The 12143-nt window shown below is 36.5% G+C and overlaps 1 protein-coding gene across 2 annotated transcripts; it reads left to right on the plus strand.

The window, feature by feature from the left end:
* Positions 1 to 204: 204 nt before the first annotated feature.
* On the plus strand, positions 205 to 10539 carry FGG (fibrinogen gamma chain). Of its 2 annotated transcripts, XM_075612961.1 has the most exons (10): positions 205 to 363; positions 977 to 1021; positions 1114 to 1297; positions 1474 to 1567; positions 5229 to 5359; positions 7343 to 7476; positions 8099 to 8283; positions 8636 to 8913; positions 9438 to 9604; positions 10395 to 10539. In XM_075612961.1, exons 1-10 carry the CDS (start codon positions 295 to 297, stop codon positions 10407 to 10409), a joined length of 1302 nt encoding a protein of 433 aa, XP_075469076.1. In that variant the 5' UTR covers positions 205 to 294; the 3' UTR covers positions 10410 to 10539. The 2 variants fall into 2 exon arrangements, with proteins under 2 accessions (XP_075469076.1, XP_075469069.1); XM_075612954.1 differs by lacking the exon at positions 10395 to 10539 and having other exon boundaries at positions 9438 to 9802.
* The last annotated feature ends 1604 nt before the right edge of the window (positions 10540 to 12143 follow it).

Genomic DNA, 12143 nt, shown 5'->3' on the forward strand with positions numbered 1-12143 from the left:
CTTTTCTTTTTACAAGCTACCCGTCTAGCACTCAATGATGCATCACTAGGCTGTAAAGAGTTAATGTTCCCTATGATGTTAATGTTCACTGTGAGCTCCTGTTCTGTGGTGCCCAGGGTCATCGCTTTTGCTCCTCCCTTATTGCCCTTTGACCTGAAATTCAGCAGGTCCAGACCACTGTCTGTAATGCTGTTGCTGACCAAGAAGAGCCCATAAAACTGCAGGGCACTGCAGGGTTTACTTCATTTGTAACGCATCAGCCGAACAGGTGCAGGGCATACGGGACCTGCAATAATGTCGCCAATATACAAGCGCGGCTTTCTACTCTTCCAGTCTATACTTCTCTTCTCAAGCACCTTTGCCGTGAGTATGCGGATAAAACCTGAATTAAAGTCAATAGCTGAAAAGGAAAGGATAAAAAGATATGGATATTATACAACTCTACTGGAAAAGTAATACCAGAATTAAGAGGGGGGAATTATATATATATATAGAAATTGTATATATATATATATATATATATATATATATATATATATATATATATATATATATATATATATATATACAATTTCTGATGACATTTTATATTACTATGTGTATCTCATAGATTTATTCATTGAGATGCAGAACAACATGTTTCTTTTTAATTACTGTTATATAGTACATAATTTTATATTGCACTTGTAATGAGTGCACTTATATTGCACTTGTATTGAGTTCTGCATTTATACAACCTTCACAAGAAAGTAATACAACCACATTTCTGTCTGTTACTGGTCTTTTAATTAAATGAGATAATGCATACATGTATTTTTTTCTAGCTAATGTTATTTGCAGTTTTGTTTCCTATTGGTTTAAGAACTTTGATGTTTTTTTTTACCAGAGACAAAATAGTGATTGAGCTAAGTGAGGATATAATTTCTAGGTCTTTATTTAATATATATTAATATATTTCATTCTTTATTTTCTACAGCTTGTACCAAACACAGATAACTGCTGCATCTTAGATGAGCGATTTGTAAGTGAACACAATTATCCAAATTTGATTCTTAACAGGAATTGCATTGATTCAGACAAAACACCAACTTCTTGTTTCTCATCTGCTTTCAGGGGGAATATTGTCCGACTACATGTGGCATTTCAGACTTCTTAAACAAATACCAAACAGAAGTAGACAAAGATTTGCAGTATATGGAAGACCTTCAAAAGCAAATCAGCAATAGTTCAAGTAGCACGTCTATAATAGTGGATATTATGAGAGATACAAAAAGGGGTGTCCCTACATCCCAGCAAAGTAAGGAATGTTTATCAGGGCATACCAACAGTACGCCTTATGCCATTCACATCTAATGGGATCAGCAATCTTTTGTACGCCTCTATATAAAACAAATTGGATGGTTGAATTTTACAGTATCTGTCTTCTGTAAATACTTCAATGTTCTTTATTTTTGTCATATTTTTATTTACTAGATGTAATAGACCCTTTCACTCAAAAATCCAGAAATATGCTGGAGGAAATTGTAAGATACGAAAAAACGGTTATTCAGCAAGAAGATCAAATACAGTAGGTATTCCTTAGTTGCATATATATATATATATATATATATATATATATATATATATATATATATATATATATATATATATATATATTATTATTATTATTATTTTTTACATTTTACTAGTTGCCTCTAAAAATAAAAACTATGGTGATCAACTAGCATTATGCCTCCTAATACAAATATATTGTGCTATATGCAGCCATGTAACACCATATAGACATTATAAGCAGCGAACGAGATGAGATTGTGCCAGGGGGTATTTAAAAACACAATGTGCCACTACGTATTTAATTTTCCCTGCTCATTTTTCCAGTTTCTTTTCAAAGAGAATTTAATTATTTTACAGTGTTTTTCTCTGTTTCTGTTTTCTATGCATAAATATTGCATTTTGCAAAATGGTCCGAATACCTTTTCTGCAATGTTTAATACGTTCAGATTTTATTGAAGCTAGGCACTGTACCATTACTTTTTTTTAAGCCACTTTGCATGAACTGATTCTTAGGGGTTTAACATTCAAAAGTGTTAATTGTGCGCTTCTAGGGTAAGGCAAGACTTATATTTCCCTCAATTCCATCTGCAATTTCATAATATTCTAGCCATATTTGTAATGTTAACACATTGCATTTGCCTTATGGCAAATAGAGAGGTCAAGGATCCATAAAATGAAAAGATATGTATAACAAGGCAAGGATGAGCACTTGTTTTCCCTGCTTACAGATCTGTCATATACAATGTGTCTGTTAAGAAAGATTTTTAAGATATGCTAAGGTTTAGGATAAGTATTTCACTTATCTCTTCCAAAATTTCCCATACTACCACCTGGCTACTCGAATATCAGTCACTTCCTGGGTCCTAATTGTTGAGATGGGGAGGGGAAGTGGTTGGTTATGACCTTATTGTTGAGCAGAGTAGTGGTCAGGATCGTCCCGATAGTTGTGCTTGAGACCAGGCATGCCCACTACTGTCAGGAACAACCTTGGAAATTATATATGTCTCACATGTCTGTGAATGGTTTCTCTGGCTTTGCATCTGACTCCCATGCTGTGCTTAAAAGCTGTGTTAATAGCGAGCATTAGCATGTAAAAATGGATTTCAGGCAAAAGGTGACAAAGTGTGCTCATTTGCATGTCATTTCCCAGATTCCCTTGCTGCAGTGGAAGCACTGTGTGCTAGGTGATTATGGTGAAAGGCGGGGTTGCAGACCTGTCTGCTCACAAGTGATTTTATATATATTTATATATATATATTGTTATACATATACACTGTGTGTGTGTATGTGTATATATATATATATATATATATATATATATAAATATATATATATATATATATATATATATATATATATATACATATACTGTAGTCCCGACGGTTATTCTAAAACAAACCAGTGGCAATCACCAACAGGACCCATGTACATGCTGAAACATTTCAGTGACATTTCTGCAGAGACTAATGGCTCATCGGATTAACAATGTGGGTCCCTGGCAGTCCCATTCAAACTGAATAGGACTGCCAGGGACCCCTGTTGTGTTAATCCGATGGGCCATTAGCCTCTGCAGAAATGTCACTGAAATGTGTCAGCATGTACCGGGCTAGTTTAAGGCAAGTTTAAGAATACTCGTTGTCTCGTATGTATATATATATATATATATATATATGAAAAAATCACACTCAGTTGGCACACTGTAAACAAATGAAAAATGCTGATGCTTGTCCCATATGCACATGTAACCCCAATCTGGTAAAATCTACTTTTATATATATATATATATATATATATATATATATATATATATATATATATATATATATATATATACAGTATATTGTATTGTATGTCTTTATTTGTATAGCGCCATTAATGTACATAGCGCTTCACAGTAGTAATACACGTGGTAATCATATAAATAACAAATAATAAATAAATATAAATAACAGGTCATGGGAATAAGTGCTTCAGACAAACGTAACATTTAGGAAGAGGAGTCCCTGCTCCGAGGAGCTTACAATCTAATTGTATATATATAGTTTATACATATAGTGTGTGATTATATATATTTATTTATATATATTTATATATATAAACACACAAATACACACAATATCCAAATATATATATATATATATATATATATATATATAAAAAAGATAAAGAACAATAGGCACTCCGTCTGGGAAATCAATATGGTGGGTGCAAATCCTGTATAGTACAAATAGGCAATACAATAGCGTGTAGAGACGAATATCAAAGGCAGCACTCCAAATGGTTGTCAAAAGAACTTTGTATTAACAAGACATCATTTCCAACGTTTCGGTCCTTTGTGCGGGACCTTTCTAGTTTAGTTCTATAATTCACTCTGTATTCACATCACCTTGAGAAAGGTCCCGCACGAAGGACCGAAACGTTGGAAATTTTGTCTCTACACGGTATCGTATTGCCTATATATATATATATATATATATATATATATATATATATATATATATATATATATATAATTAAGGTTATGTGGGTAAAAAAAGTGACAAAAACCCTCCACAGTAAAGCATATAGCAAATGTAAATATTACTGTATGTTCATTTGCATGTCTTAGACAGGTCTGCAACCCTGTCTTTCACCATTATCGCCCAGCACACAGCACTTCCACTGCAGCAAGGGATTCTGGGAAATGACATGCAAATGAGAACACAGTGCTACCTTTTGTCTCAAGCTCATATTACATGAGCAACCCTTAAGCCAATGCATGCTGCTTTAAACACAGCTTTTAAGCATAGGCTGGGGTGAGATGCAAAGCCAGTAAACCCACTCACAGACATGTTTCAACCTTGATGGCATTATATATATGTATCCCAGGACATACTTGAAAACGAGTGGTAACTCTCAATGTATTACTTCCTGGTAACACATTTTATCAATAAATAGGGCTAAGTTGACAAATAATACATGGTTAAAAATACATAGTTACGTAAGTGAAGAGGTTATACATTATATACAAGACATTGCATGCACAGTTAGAGATAATATATGTTATAGATGTATGTAACAGTTACAGACCAGATTAAAATGTGAGACAGCTTTAGTTTTGAAAGAACTTAGACTGGTGGTTGCTGTGAGAGTCTCTGGTAGACTGTTCCAGTTTTGGGGTGCATGGTAAGAGAAGGAGGAGCGGCCGGATACTTTGTTGAACCTTGTGAGTATGGTCACAAGGACATTTCACAAACGTATCTTTTCATTTTTTTTCAGAGAAAACACAAAGTTTCAGGGGTAGCCGCTATCTGATGTAGTGACAACCATCACACATCTAACAAAGGTCTGCAACCCCCGAAACTTTGTGTTTCCTCTGAAAAAATACAGAGTAGTTTGGAAATGTCCTTGTGACCATATCTCATTTTTGAGTGCAATCAACATAATAATTATATGTGTGTGTGTGTGTATATTGTATTGTATTGTCTTTATTTATATATCGCCATTAATGTACATAGCGCTTCACAGTAGTAATACACATGGTATTGTGTGTGTGTGTAAGATCACAAAGTGATCAAAGGGGGTGGGGGGGGGGGTGTTGTAATGCAGAAAAAGTCTTTATTGATCCAGCCGGTAAGCAAATCCCAATGTTTTGGTCCCTTATCTTATTAATTATATGTATTTTCTAACTACAGATATCTGCAAGATCTTTTGTCTTCAAATAGCAATAAAATGTTCCTGCTGAAACAGAAGGCAGCCAATCTGGAAATTCAATGCCAACAGCCATGTAGAGATACTGTTCAAATACAGGAACTCACTGGAAAAGGTAAATCAGAAATAATAATACTTGTAATCATATGTATGTTTGAATTTCATTTCAAAGCTTTAATTACTTGATGATAGCGGACACACAGTAGGCATATTGATAAGCAAGATTAATGGGACAAAAGTCCACGGCCAGGCTGGGAGCGAGCGCGTTCTTGCTCGTGCTCCCTGCCGTGAGAGCAGGAGCGATTTGTGTCCAGCGTAGTTGTGTGCGCAGGGGTGGGGGTGTGCCCATGACGTCACTTGAGCGGTTCGCCCTCATTGGCTGAACCGCGCATGTGACCAGTGCAAGAGCGACTAATTAAAAAGAATTTGTCTGACCAAGCAGCTGAGCGCTAATGAGCACGTGCACGCGCGTGCACGCTGGTTAAAAACATTGTCGCAATGTGTATGATCGCACTGAGCACGAACGCGCATGCACGCTCGCTCTCAGCCTGGACGAGCCCTAAGGTGTCTGCCTGCACTGGAAACCCTCTATATATATATATGTGCCACGCTCAACTGCTCTCCTTTTTGACACATATACATATATATTTTGTGGGGGCTCAGGGGTTCCCATAAAGAGCTTACTGGGGTTTTGTGTGCACTGGAAGCATCACTTAGTAAATATGTGTTTAGAAATCATCAATACTTAAAGGAGCAATCCAAGCAATATCCTACATGTGTTTTTTTTGTTTTTAAATAAATCAGTTCTCTAGTTTTAGACAATAGTTACTACATTTTTTTTATTTTTAATATACTGAACATCTTTTGATTTCTAAAGCAGGTTTAACACACTTCCCCAGCACTGCAAGATCTTTGCAACAGTTTCCTGTTTCTGATCATTTGTTGCCAATATTCCCAGCAGTTTGAGCTGTAAACTGTAACAATCGAGAATGTTACCTTAGTGTTAACTGGATACATTGTAGCTGCTGAGTTACGCTGAAGGATTGATTTGAAACTGAAAGGTAGCCATTTAGTGAGCCCTGGAAAGCAAGATCTTTGCTGATCGATCACAGAGAATGAATCGATTGGCAGCTTAGGTAATTAGTTTTCAATAAAAGTAATCAAATGCTGCATTCATTAAAGCAAAAAAAGATTAATTAAAATATATATATTTTTAAAGATGCTTGGCTTGCCTCTTTAAAGCTGCAGTTCAGTCAATATCCTGCATGTGTGTTTTTTTTAATAAATCAGTTCTGTAGTAAGAAAAAATACTTTTAGCATTTTCTGTTTTTAAAAAAACAACTTTGAAAGACCAATTTTCTTGTATTCTATTTTAACAACCATTTGCTAAGGCACCGCCCCTTCATGTCCTGTCACAAGCCCTGGCACACCCCTTTGTCAGCCCTGCCCTCCCTCTAGCACATGTCAGTGCAGGAGTGCTCATGAATATTCATGAGCTTCCACTGACAGACAAGCAGAATATAAACAGATCCCTTCACTAATTATGTCACCAAATTTCGACCTATCAATACATGGAGAACGAATTGACTGACAGCTATACAGTTCTTTAGGTAATTAGAGATTGCACACATAAAGCTATTGAAGTAAAAAAAAAAAATTAAAAAAAAAAAAAACTGAACTGCAGCTTTAAGTGGACTATTTACCAAACAAATTGCATGCAGGCAACACTAATACAAAGATAGCACCAGCTTTATCCAAGAAAATATGGCATTTAAAGCAGTGATTTTTTCCCTTCTTTGATTAACCATTTCACTGCCTGAGGAACTGACAATTGCTTCCCATGTGACTCAATTCTGTTGGTGTGTCAAGGTAAAAACATTGGCACAGGTGCTAATCTGGCGTTTTATGCGATAAGCGCATTACCTCTGTTTTCTGCCTTTGCTCTTACTAGAAATACAAATGTGTTAGATAAAGTATATACCGTATAGGTAATGTTAAAGTGACACAAATAAAGTTTCATAAACATTACACTAAGGTGTAGTGTAATATACACCACACCAAAAGTACTACAGCCAAATGGTGAATTGTTGTCTTCCAGATTGTCAAGACGTTGCAAATAAGGGTACAAGGGTCAGCGGTCTGTACTATATCAAACCTTTAAAAGCCAAGCAACAGTTCCTGGTGTATTGTGAAATTGATCCATCTGGCAGTGCGTGGACGGTTATTCAAAGAGTAAGTGCTTAAAAGTTGTTGATGCCTTCGGTTTAAGTCAGCACTGGAAGTGTAGAACGCGACCTTAAAGATGAGCATCTAAAATATGAATACTATGGTATAACTCATTGCCAAATTGTCTTATTCTATAAACTGTGATATCCTACAGAAAGCCCAACTGAATGCTAATTCCTGCGTTAATGATGTAATGACTCCAAACAGAGAGTCACAATATAAAGATAAAATAATCATCACCAATATTAACTTTTTAACGTAGAATTTGCATTTTTTTACTTTATTTCATTCCTCTTGAGAAATCTATACATGTAATCATAAAAACAGCAGATGTGTCATTTCATAACAAGGCAACTGCAGCTGTTTTACTTACTGTACCGTGCTAAAATCCTTCAAATATTGAAACAAATCTTTAAAGTGTTGATGCATAAGAAAGAAAGATAAGATCTCTACTGTATTTAAAGCATGAAACATTTTTAAAGGGTATTTTTTAGAAAAGGGTAAACCATATGAGACACTTTTTAATAGAGCATCACAAATTGCACCTTTAATATATAATTGTCTGGATAATTAGTTACAAAACTAAATCATATGCATATAGTAGGAGCATTTTCTTCTCTTTCCCCAGAGACTCGATGGCAGTGTGGACTTTAATAAGAACTGGGTTCAGTACAAAGAAGGGTTTGGATACTTGTCACCAAATGACAAGACAGAGTTCTGGCTTGGGAATGAAAAGATATTCCTAATAAGCACCCAATCCACTATTCCATATGTTTTAAGAGTAGAGCTGGAAGACTGGGACAACCAAAAAAGGTAAGTAAAACAATGAACACAAAGCATATTCATCTCAATTCATATTATTGATTTGCAATGGTGATTAGGTTATATACTATTGTAGAAAGATGGGTAATTGTCATTAATATATCACTGTACAGAAAGCAAGAAAATATTATCAGTAATGTTTCATGGTGAGAATCTAGAATCCTATAAGCATCATATGCCATTTCTTTCTAATTTAGAAATATAGAATGGCTATACTGTTTCACTCCTGGATATAAAGTAAGGTTTTAGCTTAATTTGGCCACATACAGTATTTTCAGTTTAGTTTTCTTTTTAAGATCAATATATAGGATTTTAAAGTTGTGCTTTAATCTCGTCTGTTTAGCACTGCTGACTATAACACATTCAGACTGGGGGCAGAAAAGGACAATTACCGCCTGACTTATTCTTACTTCATGGGTGGTGATGCTGGAGACGCCTTTGATGGCTATGACTTTGGAGATGATCCCAGTGACAAGTTCTTCACCTCTCACAATGGCATGCAGTTCAGTACCCCGGACAAAGACAATGACAAGTTTGATGGCAACTGTGCTAAACAGGATGGGTCTGGTTGGTGGATGAATAGGTGCCATGCTGGTCACCTCAACGGCAAATATTACAATGGTAATATACTCTTAGAAAAACATGTTGATACTTACACAAAAGAGATACAGTAGAAGAAAAGTGTATATAATCAAAACAATGATTGTGGTATGAAAGGTATGTCTCCAAACATAAGCAAAGGTCTGCTCGTGCCTTTATAATGTATTCTAGAAAAAATGGACTGGTAGCACACCAAGGAAAAATGAAATATATAATGTTTTATTTCGTGACATACCTAAAGCTACCATTTCATTCTTCCCTTTGATACAGTCTCATATAACTCTTAATCTTAATTTTCTACAACAACTATTTTACAGAAAGCCATGCGACACAAAGTTGGTAATTTGGCAAAAGTCTGGTTCTTTCATACAGGCAAACTTGTTGCCATTTATATATATACTTTGTGGATTTATATGGAACTAATTGGCACTAGATTAAGTATAGTTGAGTAATGAAGTGATACACGTACAACAAAAGTCTCTGGTGCCACAGAACATAGAAAGCCACCAGTAAACACGCTCTTCTTTTTGTTATCACTTTTGCAGGTGGTCGTTACTCCGAGGCTGATAGCCCTACTGGCTATGACAACGGTATTATTTGGGCAACCTGGCGTAGCCGATGGTACTCCATGAAGAAAGTGTCAATGAAACTCATCCCTCTGAACAGATATGGAACAGAGGGGCAGCATACTCAAATCGGTGGCGCAAAGCAGGTTGGAGCTGAGGGCCGAGGAGACATTTAAAAATCAAATGTTTTCATTTATCAAAGCAGATATTTATATCTACATTTATGGATTCCACCTTCCACTGCAATCTTTTCCCTTGGACATTGTTTTCAAATAAAGAGAATACGACATTGTACTGTTTTATTTTTCCCAGAAATAAAAGGATGTAGTCACCAAAAACACAGACACAGTGTTTTGTCTCCATCTGTTATAGTTACTGCAGGATAGTAATACTTCAATCCTCATTTAGGATTAGTATTCATAAACACTTAAGACTGTTTTTTTTTCGTGTTGACTAAGAATGGACTTTACCATCAGTCTTTACGCAAAACTAGGCTAAATCATTCCATGCAGTATACATTGGCCATATAAATATCTGCTTTTTTAACTTACAATTAATTGGAAATGTACTATTCTCTACCTATTAAAAGTTTGCTTATAGTCTTATACAAATGCATGTTGGAAGGAGATAAACCCTTTAGCAATGCATTGCATTTATTACTTTTACAAGATTTATGCCTATATACTACCAATACTTATTGAAGGACAGCACATTGCATACAATATTGTTGCATGTTTCACATTAAATAGAAGTCATTTTTATGGTAATCCCTTTAAATTGCTGGTATGCTGTTGACACTGCTGATCCAGGGACATTATCTGCAGTCACATCATGCATTACTGAGTGCTGATTACAACTATATTCTATTAGAACTGATTTCTGTCATGGGATATAATATGATATACTCTATTAATTGACTGTTCTTTTTTGTTATAGGCTGGAGACATATAAAGGGACATTTTAAACCAATCTGAAAACTGAGAAGCAGCACATTTGAATGTGGGATACAGAATTTGCAAAATCGCTCTGTAAAATTATACAACACAAAAAAATAAAAAAAAATTAAATAACCAAAAAAAAAGTGAATCAGTGTTTGTTTGGAGTATTATGCGCATGCAGATGCATACCATATTAACCTCCGTAGTAATGGTGTGGACTGCAATGCATAGCAAAGCGTAACATAACAGTGAGATTTAACATTCTGTACCAGAAAAAAATTGTCAGTAAATTGGGACTGTGAAATATGATTTTTTTTTTTCAACTTCATTTTTATTGATTGCTCACATGGTTTATAGACACGGTGTTCATATACATTTTGTAAGGTGAACTGCATATTTAAATCAGCGTTAATCCTACATGCACAATAACCATGGCTAGCAGACCAGCTTATAGACAACAAATAAGAGATATACTAGGTAAATAAAAAGACAAACAAAAACGACAGACCCAGGAGAGGGAGGGTAGGGGTGGGGTAGGGTGGGGTGGGGTGGGGTGGGGATGTCCTCCCGCTGCTGCTCCGCCAGATGCTGTGTATTCTCTTGCTCTCCAGTCCTGGTGGGGAGGCCCCGTGCTAGGTTTATCTCCTGCCAATCCCATAGTGCCAATTAATCCCCGGGCAGGGGGTCACTACTCGAAGAGTACTTAGCCTGTCTCTGTCTCTGTCCCTATCCTGTCCCGTCTACTTGTCTTGTCGCCACGTCATCAAGGGAGAACGCACTTGTCTTTATTAGCGCCATATCGTGGACCTTTCAACCCCAGGTATGTTGTCTGGGCCAACCATGGCGTCCAGACTTTTAGAAAATTTGCGCCAGTGTCATTGACAAGACTCATCAATTTCTTGATCTGGCAAACTGTCCAAATTCTATTCCGAATTTTCGCAATCGGGAATCTCATTTTGTTTCCAACGTGCTGCGATCTCCCCTCTTACCACCGTCGCAAAGTGCGCCACCAATTTATTATCTTTTCTATATGATTTTAAGGTTTGTGAAGGTATAGTCTGACAAAAAGGGATGCCTCAAACTCCCCACCTCCCTTTTTTTTGCCTGTGTTAGTATCGTCTCCAAATATATACTGGACCATTAATTTAAAAGAGGTACTGGCCTATCTGGTCAAACTGAGATACATCAGTTGTGTCCCAAAAAGGTGTGCCAAGACATATTGATTTGAATTTGTAAAGATGAAGGCAAAGTAATAGCTGTATAGCAGTGCTGTGCAACCTTCAGCCCACTCTGCATGCAGACAGCCTTCCACAAGCTTTCATTCAGCTGCTAGCAGATGCAAAGGATGTAGAAAAGCTCAAAGGATGTAGAAAAGCTCAAAGGATCGGGAATAAATAAACAAATGAGAGAAATGGTACACGAAGAAAACTTTAAGGAAGGTAGTTAATAATATTGCTTTCTGTGCTCATACAGAATCCAGCCTACACATACAGGTATAGGTGAGACACTTCTGCTAAATGATTTGGCTTTTCACTTCAGAGACGTACAGTACAGTAGCTCAGTGCTGGTGCCTTGTAGAGATAAGGCCTGGGTCCCGCTGCATCTGGCGGGGCGCGCAGCCTCGTGTGCGTCACTTACCAGAACGGGGTTCCTCCCTTGCTGGTCCCAGTCCCTCCTCGCTGCAAGGCTCGCTGCGCACTGTGACGCGTCAGCCAGCAGGGGATACACAAGGATCATGATCCCAAGC

The sequence above is a fragment of the Ascaphus truei genome, chromosome 1 (genome assembly GCF_040206685.1).
Source record: "Ascaphus truei isolate aAscTru1 chromosome 1, aAscTru1.hap1, whole genome shotgun sequence".
Lineage (NCBI taxonomy): Eukaryota > Metazoa > Chordata > Amphibia > Anura > Ascaphidae > Ascaphus > Ascaphus truei.

Bases quoted from the DNA above. Each gene is read 5' to 3' on its own strand.
- FGG (XM_075612954.1), top strand. From the start codon at position 295: ATGTCGCCAATATACAAGCGCGGCTTTCTACTCTTCCAGTCTATACTT. The intron at 1,298-1,473 runs GTAAGGAATGTT...TTTATTTACTAG, and splicing joins TGTCCCTACATCCCAGCAAA to ATGTAATAGACCCTTTCACT. The intron at 7,477-8,098 runs GTAAGTGCTTAA...CTCTTTCCCCAG, and splicing joins CGTGGACGGTTATTCAAAGA to AGACTCGATGGCAGTGTGGA.